This window comes from Gouania willdenowi, chromosome 8 (genome assembly GCF_900634775.1).
Source record: "Gouania willdenowi chromosome 8, fGouWil2.1, whole genome shotgun sequence".
NCBI lineage: Eukaryota > Metazoa > Chordata > Actinopteri > Blenniiformes > Gobiesocidae > Gouania > Gouania willdenowi.
This window is the reverse complement of record NC_041051.1, coordinates 15,001,292-15,019,230: the sequence shown is the minus strand read 5'-3', so window position 1 is coordinate 15,019,230 and position 17,939 is coordinate 15,001,292. Positions and strand designations below refer to the sequence as shown.

General features: G+C 39.4%; 1 protein-coding gene across 3 annotated transcripts; it reads left to right on the top strand.

Moving 5' to 3' along the window:
- The first annotated feature begins 84 nt into the window (after window positions 1-84).
- Window positions 85-7,492, top strand: hmox2b (heme oxygenase 2b). Of its 3 annotated transcripts, XR_003674684.1 has the most exons (7): window positions 103-212; window positions 3,386-3,487; window positions 3,631-3,748; window positions 4,459-4,950; window positions 6,812-6,935; window positions 7,038-7,218; window positions 7,288-7,492. XR_003674684.1 is itself a non-coding variant. In XM_028455969.1 (6 exons), exons 2-6 carry the CDS (start codon window positions 3,420-3,422, stop codon window positions 7,163-7,165), a joined length of 930 nt encoding a protein of 309 aa, XP_028311770.1. In that variant the 5' UTR covers window positions 85-153; window positions 3,386-3,419; the 3' UTR covers window positions 7,166-7,492. The 3 variants fall into 3 exon arrangements, 2 of the variants coding, with proteins under 2 accessions (XP_028311770.1, XP_028311769.1); XM_028455969.1 differs by having other exon boundaries at window positions 85-153; window positions 7,038-7,492; XM_028455968.1 differs by having other exon boundaries at window positions 7,038-7,492.
- Window positions 7,493-17,939: the final 10,447 nt, after the last annotated feature.

Below are 17,939 nucleotides of genomic sequence, written 5' to 3'. Positions count from 1 at the left end.
GGACCATACAATGTTATTTGAGTTTTATTCTAAAGTTTTAAAGCAGTGTAATGCACCCTCCGATACACAGAGTGGCGCTAAAGTCACACTAATCTTGCTGCCCACCGCTGTCTATGGTATCAGAGGAAAAACAAACACTGGTCACTGACTGAGGTGAAGTTAGCGGTGGATTTTCTTCTTGTCATCCTCAGTTGTTGTTTTAAACTGTGAAGGTTTGTGGTGGTCATTGTACTCACTTTTAATAAAGTAGATTAAAGCGAATATGTAGATGTAAACATGCTAAATTTGTTAGCTCTAAAACTGGTTTAGCTAACGCCTTTTAGTAAAGTTAGCAGTTTAAATTGATGCTCCGAGCTACCAGCTACAGTTTTTATAGCCGTCACCCTAAGGTGATGTGAACTATATGATTCAGTTGGTCTCCACACATATTTAGTATCAACTATAGTAGCTTTTGTCCACAGTTTATGTTCTCAGATTGCTAGTGGACGCTAGAAGGCCTGTGCTGTGTCTGAGCTGTCTTTTGTTTGACCATGTTTTTCACGCGTTCAGAGTTTTTATTATCTCTGGTAAACAGAATAGAATAGAATAGAATAGAATAGCCTTTTATTATCATTACATAACATGTAATGAGATAGAGCTCCCCATAAAAATACAAACATAAGAATAATAATAAGAATACAATATAAATAGATTTAAAAAAAGTTCACACACTCATATCAGTATTAACATAATACTGTGCCAGCATATTGCATAGAAACTATTGCACATTACCCAGTATATTGCACCAGTTAGATAATATTGCATAACAGTGTATGGTATTGTAGATTTAGTGCATATGAGAGTTCAGAATGGTTATGCCTTTCGGAAAGAAACTGTTCTTGAGTCTGTTTGTTCTAGCTTTGATACATCTGTAGCGCCTACCAGAGGGCAACAGGTTGAACATGTGGAAACCAGGGTGTGAACTGTCCTTGATGATGCTATGTGCTCTGTTGAGGCAGCGTGAGGTGTAGATGTCCGTCAGGGAGGGGAGAGGGCAGCCAACAATCCTTTGAGCCGTTTTTATTACCCTCTGAAGCCTCCTCCTATCTGCCTCAGTGCAGCTCCCGTACCATACAGTTATACAGTATGTGAGCAGGCTCTCGATGGTCGAGCGGTAAAAGGTCAGCAGCAGTTTTGAGTCCAGGTTGTGCTTCCTGAGGACTCTCAGGAAATGTAGTCTCTGTTGGGCCTTCTTGGTAACCGCAGAGATGTTGTTTGACCAGGAGAGGTCCGCAGAGATGAGGACACCGAGGAATCTGAAGGTGTGGACCCTTTCCACACACTCACCGTTGATGTAGAGGGGTGCAGGGTCTGCTCTGTGCCTCCGGAAGTCCACGACAATCTCCTTGGTTTTTGTGATGTTAAGCTGCAGGTTGTTAGCAGAGCACCACGCTGTCAGCTTCAGGACCTCCTCTCTGTAGGCTGACTCGTCCCCCCTTGAGATCAGACCAACCACTGTGGTGTCATCAGCAAATTTCACAGTGATGTTGCTCTCATGGGTTGGCCTGCAGTCGTAGGTGTAGAGACAGTACAGGAGGGGACTCAGCACGCAGCCCTGTGGAGAGCCAGTACTCAGTGTGCGGGTGGAGGAGAGGTGGGGTCCAAGTCTCACAGTCTGTGGCCGGTTGGTCAGAAAGTCTCTTATCCAGGCACATGTGAGAGGGGGGAGGCCCAGGGTGTTCAGCTTGGTGATCAAAATGTCTGGGATGATTGTGTTAAATGCTGAGCTATAGTCCACAAAGAGCATCCTCACATAGCTCTGCTGGTGTTCCAGGTGGCTGAGTGCAGAATGGAGGGCTATGGCGATGGCATCCTCTGTCGATCTATTAGTCCGATATGCAAATTGGTGAGTGTCGAGGGTGGAGGGGAGACAATCTTTGATGTGATGAAGAACCAGTCTCTCGAAGCATTTCATCACTATAGGTGTTAGGGCCACAGGACGGTAATCATTGTGGCTGACAGGAGGCGACTTCTTTGGCACGGGAATGATTGTGGCAGATTTTAGGCAGGGGGAGATGACTGCTTGGTTCAGGGAGAGATTGAAAATCCTATTGAAGATGGGCGTGAGCTGGTGGGCACATGCTCTGAGCACCTTGCCAGGTACTCCATCTGGACCAGCAGCCTTCCTGGGGTTCACTGCCAGGAGCACCCTTCTGACGTCACGCTCCATAATAGTGAGTGAAGAGGTGCTGGAACCTGGTGGGGGCGGGGCTGAGGCTGGTGAGTGCTGTGGGGTCTCAAAACGAGCAAAGAAGTAGTTGAGCTCCTCTGCCAGTGGAGCACTTCCATCCACTGTTGGTACATCACAGCCCCTGTAGTTTGTGAAGTAGTGGGGTGTCATCTCCCTTTGGTATGGTGTGGTTGACATTTAATGACAGTGATTGTGGCAGAATACAAATATTCCAATAGCCACAGTGATTGTGACTAGTAAATTATTAAATCAGATTTTTGTGAGAATGTTTTCTGTTTTGTGATGATTAATGATACGTTAGGATACACTGTGTTATGTACCCTCTGATTTAAATCAGTAAATCTGTGATCTACCTCACGGTCTTATGATGAAAGCGCTGAGCTCACGTTTCTCTTCACGGTGACACCAGGCTTTGTCGAAGCCTCTCATTTTTGTGAAATAATACCTACAATGTCTTTTAATAAGAGCTATTCAATATTGTAAATAGTAATTTTTGGAAAGGATTAGGGCCATTGAAAAAAAAAAAAAAGAGCCGCTAGTTCACAATTGTGGAACATTTTTTAAAAACATGATTATGTTTTCTTTTTTTGGGTCTGGGTTTTTATTTACTTATTTATTAGTCTTTATTTCTTTTTTAGTGTTAATTTCATTTAATTTTTTCCCCAGTCCTGGTTTTCTATTTTTAATCTGCTACTATCTACCTGTGACGTGTGTGGGAGGAGCTTGCAGGTGTTCCAAAATAGTAACAAATGAAAGAGAAAGGAGAAAAAAAAACAGGACTGGGGAAAATTAGAAAAAGACAAAAAATCAGAGATTAAGACTGCAAGAAAAAAAAAAAAAAGATAACTATTTGATTTAAAAAAAAACAAAAAAACAATTGTGATTATTTCTTTTTTTTTTTATCCACTATTGGCTCTGTATTTTTTCCCCCAGTGGCCCTAACCTTTTTCCAAAATACTTAATATAAGAATTTCCTTATTTTTATTCTTATAATACATTTGGAGGATCAGATGAATCTTCAGTTGCTTTATGCGGTTTTCTTGGCAGTCAAGCAATGATAGCTCATTTAATTTTACAACATTTTTAGAATATGAGTTTAACATTAGTATGAACGCAGTGTTCTATTTCTACCCCATCATCTTTATGTTCTTGCAGTAATCGAAGAGTGAATACTTGTACAGCAAAGAAGATGGAGACAACAGCCCATGTTTCCAAAGCATCCGTACCTGCCTATGAGGAGAAGGAGGAAACTCTCCGGTAAAATGTTCTATGCTATTTAAATTAGTGTTGACCAAAATTTAATTACAAATGATGAATTTTGATGTCATAGAATCATCATATAGTAGGATTTCAGTGTTTCCTCTTTGGTCAAATTCATTTAAAATGTTCTTTTTCTGCAGTCCTGAAGATCTGTCTGAAATGCTTGCTGCAGGGACAAAGGAGGTGCACGAGAAGGCTGAGAACACTCAGTTTGTGAAAGATTTTCTCAGGGGACGTATCCGCAAAGACCTTTTCAAGGTTGGTCCCAGAAATTAATCAAAGTATGAGTTTACATGTGTTTTCGAAAGAGAGGACAAGCAAAAAAGAAAAGAAAAAAAACCTAAAGGAATTAAACAAAGAACTATTGTCTTATTTTTTCCCTCCAAACTATTCATTGAAAGATGGTTTAAATTTGTGGTTGTCAAACATTTTTGGCTCAAGTGCTCCCTTTTTCTTATTTCTGAATCCATGTACCCCATTTGTCCGACTACAACATTTTGATTCGAAAACTATTTAAAACCAACAATAGAGCAGAATGATGGAATGAACGAGTGATAACACACATTTTAAAAAGAATTTCACTCTGTAAATAAGTGGAAAGAGACAGTATTTAGTGCAGTGGTTCTCATCCTATTTTAGATTGTGACCCCATTTTAATATCAAGAATTTCTGGTGACCCCAAACACATTTTTTTTTAGAATTAGTTTTTGATCATGTTTGAGCTCATATATATGTATGTGTATATATTTTATATTGCATTTTAGCTGAATGAGATTTATATAAAAATACAGTTCTTTAAAATTGTGTGTTTTAATTTAAAAAAAAAAATCCATTCTCTCTTTCTCCGTCTCTCAAGTACCCCCTGTAGTGCCATTGCTTACCACTAGGGGTATATGTACCCCCATTTGAGAAACACTGATCTATAAAAAGATGACATTTGGTAAATTTTAGTTTTCGTGTTCCTTCAGCTTGGGGCAGTGGCACTTTACTTCACGTACACAGCCATGGAGGAGGAGATTGAAAGGAACAAGGATCATCCCCACTTTGCTCCTCTTTATTTCCCTGCCGAGCTGCACCGTCATGAAGCCCTGGCACGCGACCTTCAATACTTTTATGGTTCAGATTGGCAGACCCGAGTCAGCTGCTCTGTGGCCACGCAGCGCTACGTAGATCGCATTCATCAAGTGGGCCAGGAGGACCCTGTGCTTCTAGTGGCCCACGCTTACACCCGGTACATGGGCGACCTGTCTGGTGGACAGGTGCTGAAGAAGGTAGCTCAGAGAGCGCTAAAGCTGCCATCCACAGGCGAGGGCCTGGATTTCTATCAGTTTGATGCGATCCATAGCGCTAAAGCATTCAAGCAGCTGTACCGAAGTCGGATGAATGAGTTGGAACTGGACACGGAGACCAAGATGAGGCTGGTGGAGGAAGCTGTCAAAGCTTTCCATTTTAACATGGAGGTGAGAAGGAAATGTGGCAATATAGAAAATGACAATGTCGCCTATATATTGAGATATAACTATATATTTTTTTACTTGTTTTTATTTTTACAATCACAGAGTACAAACCACTATGGCTGCCAACTTTGGTCGTTTAGTCGACTAATTGGTCGACCAGCAATGGTATCAGTTTCAGTAGCGTTTAAAAAAAAAAAATGCAATGCACTTATATCGGTGATAATGATTAGATATCAAATATAATTTATTTAATGCCTAAACATGATTCTATGTCCAGCAACAGCTGTGTGAGTGAGTGCTGTCAGTGACTGCTCTGATTGGAGCAGAGAGGGAACAAATTAAGACAGGCTTAAGCACAAGCATCCACTATTGAATCAATCCTTTGTCTGCACAAGAACATGGATTATCCTTATATTTGATACGTGGGTTATGGAAATAGATCCACTGCTGTCTCTGGCACCGCGGCGTGCACTGCGCACCTGTGTTATGACGTGCGTTTGTTTCCCCGTGCGCTGATCTGATGTTGACATTAGTTGTATATTAATAAAAGCAGGCTTACCACTAAAACAAATGTAAATATGTCATTTGTATGAGGAAACAATAGGTTTTAATTGTCAGTTTCAGGTCTGGCTCTGACATTGTCTTGGTCGACCAATCATTTCTTTGGTTGACTCCAGCCTTACAAATCACATCATACAAGTATTTAATATTATTTATATAGTGCAGTCCGACAGTGTCAGTTACAATTTTAACATATTTCTGAGATATACATTTTTTATAGCTTATTTTGTATTAAAGTACTTGTTTTAGAAGTTGCTGCTTTCTCTCACAGTTACATGGATCACTGAGTGCGTCCTAACCCAGACCTTTCCCTAAACAAGCCACATTACAGAACTCACTCACACGTGCTGTCCCTTATAGGAGAAAAAGCCCAAAGTGGCACATATTGTGCAGCTGTTTGTTAATAAATGAGCCTGTGTAGCATTTTGCGTCAGCAAATTTAACACAGAATTGTCTTTCTGGTCAGACTTTATTGAGTTAAAATTATTGAGAATAATAGTATAAATCGCCCTTTTGAGAAAAAACATTTAAATGTGAGTTTTGGTCCATATCGCCCAGCCCTATTGTTTGCCCTGTATTACAGTGGTTGCCAAACTTTTCACAATCCCGTACCCCTTTAGACATTTAATCTGAAGCCATGTACCCCCTACCTTCGCACACTTAAAAAAACATAATAATGTCATATACTGTACATTGCATCCCTACAGTGAAATTTGTCTCTGAATTGTACCTATCCTGTTGAGGAATAATGCATGATTTAAATATAAATAATAATACTACTCTGTAAACACACAAGAAAACATCTTATTCTGAATTATAGCTCAAAATTATTTACAATAATTTGATTTGATTTGATTTATTTTTGAACATGTAATAATAACAAAAACAATACATATAAAATAAAAGGAATGTCCAAAACATGAAGTAAGAAGATTTCAATAAAAAACATTTACACATTCAAAAAAGGAGTAGGAAGAAGTGAAAAATAATAAAATAAATAATTTCAAAGTTTAATTCTGTTCATGCAGGGGAAGTTTGTCACTATATTTTTCATAATGTGTTGTTTTTTTACTGACTACAATCACTCACACATGGGTGAGTGATTGTGAAGTAATGGGGCGCATTACAACAGGACTTCACCACCTTTTATATATAGTATAGTCATTTTTGGATAGGATCCACCTGGAACAGGACACTTATAAGGAAGTTTTCTCATTTTTTAAGTAAGCAAAGGTGGAAAAAGATTCCCGATAAAACACTTGATTCCAACATTAACTCCATGTGTTAATGGCTGTTTTGGCAGGTGTTTGATGAGTTGGAGGAAATGGGGAAAAACATTCAAGAGGATGTTTTGGATGCTGGGATGCCTGTTCATGGAACAATGGGTGGAGACATCAGCAAATGTCCTTATTATGCTGCCAAAACTGGTAAGTTTTAGTATAAAAATGGTTTTATTTTAATGAAAAATCAATTTTATTCTCTGAAAATGAAAGTAAGACTTGAAGCTCTGTATCTCTTGTGTGTTGCAGCTGCATCAGGCGGAACAGCGTACGCCTGTCAACTGGCCATGGCTGTCCTACGACACCCGACTGGACAGGTGCTGTTTGCCACGTGGTTTGCTGCCTTGGCTGGATTAGCTGCGTGGTATCTGATGTGATCTGGAACTCAGTCTGTCGCATCGCTGCTTTGAGAAGGACCAAAACATTCACAGTTGGAAAAAACCTTGGAAAATGTTGTGCCACGCCATAGTTTGTCTGAAACATTCATATTTTGGTACAGGTTCTTTCACAACTCGATGAAGGATGTCACTTGGATCAGTTTCCAGGCGTGCAGCGCACACTGAGCTTTAGAATTATTAAAAATACACCATCTGTTTAGCATGGGGTTGTTACTAACTTTGTCCATACATGCTTACTCTGTTCAACCACCTCAGTTTGAATTAATACTTTTTTGTTTTATCAGTGATTTCTTGTGGTTAAGTTTATAAAAAAAAAAAAAAAAAAAAAGTTTTAATATGAATTTCGATCTTATATTGTAAAAGACTAAAACTTCTAACATGTATGGGTCATTCCATGTCATTTCAGCACATTTTCAGGACATCCACTTCGGTCTCAAAAAATTCTGAAATTTTTACCTATTGTTTTTTTAATATTTCAGTTGGAACGCTGTACATTTTTAGTTTGATCAGATCAATGCTTTTTCAGATATGGACAATTTTAGTGCTTCTTTATTTTTATTCTATTTTCAGCTTCCAACATCTAAAAAATGACACCACATAGGAAACAGAAATTTGGTACAGTAAATGACTACACCTCAATCTACTCTCAGAATATAGAAAAAGATCTGCTGTAGTCTTCCTATCTGGTGGACATGCCAGTCTCTCAAAATTGAAACAAAAGTTTGTTTGCGGTTTGGGGCTGGAACATGTTTGTGTGATCGGTAAAAATGTTACGCCTCAGCTCCCTGTCATGTAATCAGCTTTGAGCTATGTACATAGACTGTTAAAATCACTAATGATTAGTCAAATATATGCATTCATTCGTGGGTGACAGTCTCTTGAAAACTGAAAAACTACTTTCTTTTTTTTTTTTTTTTTACTATAATCATTGGCTCATAACTGCATGTGGGAATGTATGAAAAAAATCTGATCTGGTTTAATTTATAGTATAAAGATAACTCTTTCTTGGGATATAGAACAATTTTTCTTTATTCGACTTCTTAATTTTTATTTTGAACCCAAATTTACATGAAGTCAACTTGCCTCTGTGTCTTATAATGTATTAGTTTTTCACTTTAGGACTGAAGTGCGTGGGCCATTTGTGAAATGACATGGAATGACTTGTATGCATCCTAAACAGGCGGAACGTATCTTTAACATAACTAATGCAAAGATTCATCAACACTTAAGAGTTGTTTTGAAATAGATTATAGGTGAGTTAAACGATCACAGAAAAAGAAGTGTTTGCCCAAACAACTGTAATCAGCTCAATGCATTGTTACTGGTATTACCTTTATTACCATCCTGTCATTTTACGTCCCTTCATAAAGTTTGGGCTCCATCATCAGGTTTAATGGAGTTGGCAGTGCTAAGTACTCCTATTTAATCACTAGTTTTTTAACCAAAGAAAATGAATGGGTCTCCTAGCGCGTGTTTAAACACAGCAGCAGGTGCGTGCTGTGCACAATATACTACACAGTTTTGCTGGACAAACAACTGTGCTCGTCGACAACATCATCTGTTTGGAAAACGTGAACTTTCTCTCCCATTTCCTCTTAACGTAAGGCACCAATATTGATCAGATGCATTATTCTCATCATAGGTTCACAATATTTTAATGCAAGTGAAGTGAATTGATTATGCTGATGCATGTTATAAATGTACTGCTTCAGCCTGTTTAAATTAAATTTGCAACTTCGATATCCATAATGAAAGACTTGAATATGATTCACTTTGACCTCCCATTGAAGCCTAAGTGAGGATAAATGTGTGAGGAAAGTGAAATATACAGGGCATTTTTTTAAATGGATGGATGGACCCATTTGGCTGCTTTCTCCAAAATACAATCCGAGGAGCACACAAACACATAACCGGTTAAGTTTGGGACATGTATCTTGTACCCAGTACTGGCACTTTAAAAATGTGCTTGTGGAATCTCTAATTCATGTGTTAGATTTCAATGCAGTTTAAGCACTGAGCACCAAAACAAACCCAATGGTAATATTTCTGTATGCCTCTTTTGCTTTGTATTTGCACAAGACTTTGATATGCTAATATGATATGTGAGTGTATTACTTTTCAGCGGTTGAAGTGTGGCTGTTTGATCTCAGATGGCGCCAATGAATGAGTTAACATGTTTCCTGAACTGCCTGGGTTTCATTTGGCCTTCAGATGGCAGCACGTCCTCTGCATTGCATCAAGCGTGATGCGTGACTCTCAGCTGGTTGAACATTTTATGATGCACTCGTGTTATATAACCTGCTCCAGTATTTTTTAGTTGATTTAAAGAAGTTAGATATGGACATTGTAATTTAACATGGTTAAAGTGTTGGACTAATTTATGCTGTTATCCCTTCACTGTCTCCTTTGAACTGTATCCCTCACACTTGAATAAGAGTGAACCCAGGAATGTGTTGCTGTCAATGAGCAAAATAAAGATTCACTGTTTGAACTCAAATTCAGTGGTTTCAACTTGTTACCATTATTTTTAATGCATTGATTTTCCTTATTCGATATTGTTCCGCCAATGACCTACACTTTAACCTAAACATTTACAGTAAAAAAAAAAAAAGAATAGCTCCAAGAGGGTAAATATCTATAGTTTTTCAAAATGTGACAATATATTTAGAAAACATTCATAATGTTTAAAATGTATTATTCTATTACTTAAACCAGACATAGGAAACTGGCGGCCCGAGTCAAATTTTTTGTGGCCCCCCGAAGCAAATCTCCAGAAATTGTAATTCAAGAAGTTCGAAGGAACGTGAAACCCAACATAATACATAAAATAACTCATAAAACACACAAATCGGCAGCAAAATGCACAAAGCACCCAGAAAATTTTCCAAAATACACAAAATGACTCATAAAACATAAAATGACAACAAAGACAGACACAACAACCACTTAAACAGACAATGACTACAAAAACACACAAAACAACACGATACAGAATAGCTTCAAAGACACAAACTGTTAACAAAATTACATAAAATGATAGGAAAATACAGAAAACAACAAAAAAAAATACAGAAAATGAGAGAAATTTACCCAAAAATATACACACCAACACACATAATGACCCCTAAAACACTCCTAAAATGCCCATCCCTGACTTAAACACTGAATTACTGAATTATTCTATTTTTCCGTTTGAAGGAAAGCAACAGGTTGGCAATTATGGGTGTTACGGCAGAATTTACGGTTGACCTCATTTGAGACATGATTCATTGCTCTGGTTGAATGATGGAATCCAGGAGAAGCATTGATGATTTTATATAAAAAAATGTTTATTCTAAACTAAGAAAAAAGGTACAAAATGGAACAAAGTGAAACAAAATTAGCGTCCGTCCAGGCGGACGTCCGAAGGAAGTGCCGCGCCCCGCTCCAACAGTTTCAAAGCTTAAGCTTTTTATACAGATAAGAAAAGGTCCCAACAGTGAGAGACAAAAGGGAGGGAGTCAGATGCCCATAGTGGAAATGTTGGAGGATGATGAAGATGTTATGAGAAGGTTTGGCTCCAGTCTTTATCTGTCTTGATAAGTGTGTGCGTCAGTGTATGTCTGCATGTGAGCCTTGGCAGAGACTGTGCTGCACTGAGAATAATACGATCTGTACTGTTTAATCATGATTCAGCTGTTCAAAAGTGTAAAGATTAATGGAGTCGTCATGTATTAAAACATGACAAATTGTACACATGAACATACATTTGAGGATATGATGATGAATATAAAAATGACCATAACATTCCCCACTTTTGGTCGCCTCAACGACCAAATCAAGAAACAAAATTATTATATTCCACCTTTGCTGTCTGTCAGGGTTAACCATTAGCATCGTTATTGTCATACATTGGATATATTCTTCTTTTGTGAGGCACAGATATATCAAGAAAAATGTGGAAATAAACCTTAAAAAAAACTTCATCATTATTATCAATGGCATGAATCATCAAAAATCATCCTTTATTACATCTAGATAAGCAAAAATCATCATTTGCATCAAGGACATCACTCGTCTTCATCGGCTGAGTTCAGTGGTAACTGGGGTAACCAATAGCCATGGTTAGAATCACTGCACTTGATTGGTGGCATCATGAGTGAAGAACCTTGAGTATTTTCCTCAATCGTAGCAGAAGGGTTTATGACTGTATTCCTGCAGCTAGGTGTGAGGTTGTTGTCCCTCAACCTAGCTATGAGCATTTGGTGTGGCTTATAAACAAAGCTAGGCCCTTGTTCTAGAGAGTTTTCTTGTGTGTGTGTGTCTCAGTGGCCTTGTCGGTTCCCCCTTCATTGTTCGGTCAGCCTCCGTCTCAGCATCAGCTGGTCTCGGCAATCATCTTGGATCCATGTCGCCCGCTGTGCGACCTTCACTGCCGTGTGGGTCGTTCATTTCCGGTCGGCGTTGTAGATGATTGGTTGTTGTCTGAGGAAGGGTAGTCTCCACACACCTGGCAACCTCTCTTGGGATCGGAAGGTACCTGAACAGAAGAGGGGGAAAAACACCAAAACAAAACTCTTGGGATTGGCTGGTACCTGAACACAGGCGCGATCCCACTACTGAGGCTTTAGCTGGTACCTGGTACCTGGTAGGCTTTAGCTGGTACCTGGACAGAAAAAAGGGGGGGGGAAAAAACAAAACAGAACAAAACAAAACAAAATAAAATAAAACGAAATGAAATAAAATAAAATAAAATAAAATAAAATAAAATAGAATAAAATAGAATAGAATAGAATAGAATAGAATAGAATAGAATAGAATAGAATAGAATAGAATAGAATAAAAGTTTAGGGGTGTTAGGTTTAGTTAACTAACTAAATGAATAGTTAGTATGGCCAGGAAGGCAGAGACAGGTCAGAGGCCAGGATCTGAGAGCTTTTCAGATCCTAAAAGGTGCTGCTGCACAATCACACAATGGTTAGGTGTGGGTTAGTGAGCTTTTAGCCATGCTAGCTCTGTAGCCCATTCGCACGCGAGTGGGAAAATATGAGGCTGAAAGAAAAGCAGGAAGTATTAATTCGATTTTCTTTTCCTGGAGTAAGAAGAAGCATAGCTGGAGTTGCAGTGATTATCTGTGGTACATCTACTTACCTGGTGAGAAGCAACAATTTGAGAACCACTGTTTACAAGGACATGCAAGTCGGACGGAGAAGGACATGCAAGTCAGACGGAGAAGTGTGGAGTGTGATTACATGTCTTCTCAAGATGAATACATACAATTGGGAGACATGGAGATGTGAGAAAGCTAACTGAGTTTAACCAAATAAATAAATAATGTTATTTATTTATTTAAATTGTTTGTTTATTTTCTTTGCTATCTCTTATTTGTGAAGGAGAAATCTTATTCTATCCTTTATTTATTCTGAATAATGTTAACACTCCACACCTAATTACATAGCCTAATTCTTTTATAGAGCTGAATTTGTCAGTTCATTTATTTCATTATTTTCCCTCATAATTATTATTTGAGATGTAATTTACTTAATTTTGAAGGTCAATTGGTGGCAAAAGTGTCTCCTATTCTGTGTCTGAACCAGAGTTTAGCGAGATTATTGGCCCTTTAAGGTTAGACAGAATTAAAGTTAAGTTGAGTCGAACAATCATATTGTCTTTTGCTCTCTGTATTTATCCCATTCGTAGGGGTGACGAGCCCCAGCACGGTTTGGAGAGCTTCCTTAAATGCTTGGAAGTTACTTAACTTTAAACTATCTCTTATTTCAATCAATTATCAAGATTTTCAGGAGGACCCTTTTTTAAATCTCAGGCGACCCAGATTGGGCCACCAACCCAATGTTGAGAACACTTAATTTTTCCCTTAAAAGTGTCTAAACCCAGTGAAGGTGTTTTATGGTCTTGCACGCTAAGTGCTGTTGGAACAAGAAGAAAATGGTTGGAGGGTTTGAGGTATATTTTCCTATGATAAAATATAAATAAAGAATCAGAGGGACGTTGGCCCCTCCCTTCCCTTTTTTTACATAAGAATACATTTGGATTCTTAAAACCATATGATAAATATCATTGGAAAATTACTTATCTGATCATTTTGGATGTGTCTCCGTTTTCCTCTCTCTTGTGTCCGCCTGCCTTTGTGCCCTCCAACCTCCTCGACCTCCTTCTCCTCAGCCATAAAGGTCAAAGCCAGGGTCAACTGTACGCTCCTTTTGGAAATTTGAAGATCTGTCCCCACTTTTGCAGTTGGATTGGAAGTCTCTGTAGTCTCTGGAATAAATATTATGTTAGAACATCCACAATATGTCATATTGTCACGTGTCTATTTCAATCTATTTCCCCTTTGCTTCCCAGTTACAGTTATGGACAATACTTCCCTTTAATTCTCATCCTTCATCATAAGAGCGGTGACTAGGCATGGCGGCTGGAGGAAGGATCGGAGTCGAGAAGGCGGTGGCATTCTGTTAGGAAACACTCAGAAACAGAAAGAGAGGAAACCATTAAGACTTAACTTAATAATTTAAAATATCTCTTTTCTTTAGTTGGATCTGATTCGTCTCCTTACAGCGACCTGTATTTTGGAAAAAGCTACATAATAACAACAACTAAGACGAAGACATAGACAAGTGCACACCACAACGAGTATACACATATAACAACAAAAAAACATGGACACTGAACATGTAAGGTCAGTCAAGGTCAAAGCCAGTCATTCCACTGAAAGTGGTATCATATATAAAAAATGTCGTTTGGTGTTTTTAAACACCCAGAAAAAAAACCCTTTAAAACCTGGTAATCTTTTTAGAAGGCCCAAGGCCTAAAACCATAGTTCTTTTAACAAGCAGCAGTGTTTTCTGAACACCCCACTACATAATTGGCAAAAACAGGGAGAAGATCAAGTGCATCAAAACCCAGGAGGAAAGGAAGGTGAAACAGAGGAACATGTGTAGTCAAACAGCCATTCATCGGTCAATCACTCAATGACACGTCCACGGCACATTCGCACTCACAACGCGGTTCTCTCAGGCATACGTAACGTGTCATCATTCAGTCACTCATGCACCGCACACGTTCATGCCTCAATTTTCACGTCCATGCATTCACAAGGTTTTGCTGCAGTGTCTAAGTGGAATATAGGTCTCATCTAACCCACCAATGGCGATAGCCAGTCCACCTCGTCTCTCGGGGTCAATGAGCTCTTATTGCCCCCTCATGCTTGGCAACCTTTTAGTGTTAATTAATTGCTTTTTACTGGTATTGTCTGATTACTAAGAGGTACGCTCCTTTTTACTTCCGCCTTGGCGGAGTCTACACTTAGAGTATTGTCCCTTGCAGTACTGACAGTCTACTAGCTGCTGATCAGGCAGAAATCGCACGGCCATGCACAATAACCAAACTCAACCCCGGTCCGCGGGGGAAACTCAACCGCTGTCCATCTCCAGAAATGTAAAAAAGAATCTCTGAATCAGCAGGAAACTCAACCACCACTCTTGAAGAATAAGAGCTTGGGATTAACTCAACCACCATACACTCCAGAAGTCTAAGAAAAAACCTCTGAATCGGCAGGAAACTCAACCGCCACTCTTGAAGAATAAGAGCTTGGGATTAACTCAACCACCATACACTCCAGAAGTCTAAGAAAAAACCTCTGAATCGGCAGGAAACTCAACCGCCACTCTTGAAAATAAGAGCTTGGGATTAACTCAACCTCGGTCCACAACCTGAGGGAAACTCAACTGTCAGAACTTTCTGGGCACCTCTAATATCACTCAACATTGAACGGAGCACGCAACCTCTAATAACCCTCACTCTAAGGGAACGTAGAAATTTGTTCAGAACGGTATTCGGTTACCAAGCATGTATCAAATCAGGTGGACCGCTATCCCCCAAAGAGCGCTCTCCCTAGCAAGGTTTATCCTTTTTCTGCACATTAAACCAGGACTTCTTGTTTGAAAAGTAATTGCCTATGTACTCATAGCAACTATTGGGACATTTTTTTTTTTTTTTTTTTTTTTCTCAGGAAAAATTTGGTACCCCCCCCCTGCTGTCGAGTGGCTTTGGGCCGGCCAGACAGTCCGACGCGGTTAAGGGGGGAGGCGCGCAAAATGAAAACAATGAATGTTGAACTAGGCTGTCTGTCGCAAGCAGCTTCAAAAAGGGTAAGGTACAGATTGTTTACGAGGGTATCGGTCAAAAAAATGTCAAAATTTAAACTTGTTGAGGCTGCAGTCCTCAATCTCTGTCTCAATTTTCCTGAAATTGAGTAAAAACAAAAGAGAAAAAGAAGAATCGTTCAGAAATAACAAAGGAGAAAAACGTGTGAGCTCAAAAAAATCATGGCCAATAAAAATTAAAACTTCAGCTCCAAAAGCTGAGGCAACAGAGGGCTCTTTCTTCAGCGGATGTAACCATATCTTGCATTGTGGGGGGCCTCCCCTCAATCAAGAAAATAAATGAAAGAAAAGCAAACAAAAACAACCTTATCAGTAACACTATTTTCTTCCCCTTTGTTTGTTGTTTTCTCATAAAGGCCAAAGCAGTGTAAATAAATGAGCAACATAATGAATAAAAGCAAAGATAAATGATGGGCACACTTGATCTCATGTGGCAAACAGAAGGGTTCTGTGTGAAGTTCTGGTGGTCCTGTGTTTCTCATAGTTGTGAATGTGGGTGTGTGACTGTATGTCTGGTCTGTCTGCGTGTGAGAGAATAAATGAAAACAAAATAATCTAGTGCACAGTCAGAAGATAGAGGGGTTAGTATTGTGCGAAGGAGAAGCTTGTTGGCTATTTGCTAGTTGTCCCCCTCCATGCCAAAGTTCAAGGCTAAAGTGATTTAGCACTACCACCAAAGGCTGTGGTGGACTTCTTGTTGCTTGGTATCCTTGTGGCTTTTGAAACAGTGTCTTTTTGGTGAAGATTTCCAGCAGACGTGTGACCAGTCTGCAGTTGCTGCCCATCATTCAGGCAGTAGTCGTGGCGTTTAACTCGCAACTCATTGGTGGGGGGAGTGTCTACTCCGACGCCCACAGGTTCTCAGTCTTTGATGATGGGGCATTGGCATGCGGCCCATTCATAGACGATGAAGAGTTGACTTGGGACTGAGCGAGTTATTTCAGCATTGCTTTGCTGAATGGGAGTTGAGTCCTTGAGTCCTGAAAGGTCACACACCTTTGATTGTCCATTTCCTTCTGAAGCTTGGTCCTTTGAATGATGTTGACATTCCATTAGCGTAAGAGTTGAAGGTGATTTCATTCTTTCATTGAAGATGTCGTTTCTTCAGGGGACAACCACAAAGCCAACAGAAACTAACAATTTAAATAATAAAAAATGATAATGATGGTAACAGTAATATTAAAATAAAATAAAATGAAATACTGTATTCATCTGTGTGTGTGTTTGAGTGTGTGTTGCCCATCAAACATGAAATCAAAATAAAATTTAAAATAAAAATAAAAATAGTGTCTGTGTGTAATGGCACTATTCTGTAGGCACAGGAGAGGTGAGAAATCACAATGTTGTGTCACAAGTGTGTAGTGCACTAAACTGGCCAGTGAGGGGCGCCACCTCTCTCTTGGGATGGGTGTGGCTGTGCGTGTGCGTGCGCCCGTGCGCGTGCCTGTGTGTGTGCTCTCTCTCTCTCCCTTTCTCTCTCTCTGTACGTGTGTGTGTGTGTGTGGGTGTGTGTGTGTGTGTGTGTGTGTGTGTGTGTGTGTGTGTGTGTGTGTGTGTGTGTGTGTTCACACGTCCAAAAAAAAGAAAAACACAGCAGCGAGGTGTGTGTGTGTTTGGCTCTCTGTATTTCTCTCCCTTTCTCAAAAGCTGACACTCGTCAAATGAAAGCATTAAAGCCAAGCCAAAGGGAGAAATCTGATTCCACGTTTAAACAAAATAAAAACAAAGATAAAAAAAAAAGTAAAACTCGCCTGAAAGCATGATCTGAGTTCACATCATACCAAGATTGTATATGCGTATGCATATATTATTTGTTTATTGGGTTGTTCATCTGTTTGATTCACAGAAACACAATTTAGGTTAGGTTCGGGGTTTTAATCTTTCGGTACAGAGGTGAACTCAGATCATGGCACCGCTGGGATGTTTTGGAAACTTTGGTTGCCCGTCTATCTATGGTCAGGACCTCACAGGCTGTGGGTGTCCGAACAAAACAAAGTAAATAATGACCAGCCGTATTTTATGCCTAAACAAAATATCCGAGCCCGAAGAAAACCAGAGAGAACCTACAGCATTAAAAAGCACAGAACCTCAACCATTTGAGCCCTTCTCTCTATTCACTGTCAAAACACAGAACAGCTGAGGATCACAATCAAAGCTCAGAGCTGAAAATCAATACAATGCTTGACTGGTTCCAAAAAAAAAAAAAAAAATCAACACAGAGCGAATATATATATATGTAAATGAAAATTTATACATATATGTTTATAAAGGCAGCTTTACCTTAGTCCGAATTGGTGTTTGAGGTTCAACCGATGGTTCGTGCTCCAGTCTCTGTCCGAGGGCGGACCACCGCGGGCCAGCCCCGGGGCTTCAAATGTGTCGACCCAGTGCTGGTCCACGATCGACGCCCCACAGAGCAGAAGATGGATTCAGTTCGTCGACGCCAATTGTTACGGCAGAATTTACGGTTGACCTCATTTGAGACATGATTCATTGCTCTGGTTGAATGATGGAATCCAGGAGAAGCATTGATGATTTTATATAAAAAAAATGTTTATTCTAAACTAAGAAAAAAGGTACAAAATGGAACA

What these genes read in the sequence shown, in the direction of transcription:
- hmox2b (XM_028455969.1), top strand. Translation starts at nt 3,420, where the DNA reads ATGGAGACAACAGCCCATGTTTCCAAAGCATCCGTACCTGCCTATGAG. An exon ending in TCCGCAAAGACCTTTTCAAG is followed by an intron (nt 3,749 to 4,458) that starts GTTGGTCCCAGA and finishes GTGTTCCTTCAG; the next exon opens with CTTGGGGCAGTGGCACTTTA. An exon ending in TTATTATGCTGCCAAAACTG is followed by an intron (nt 6,936 to 7,037) that starts GTAAGTTTTAGT and finishes TGTGTGTTGCAG; the next exon opens with CTGCATCAGGCGGAACAGCG.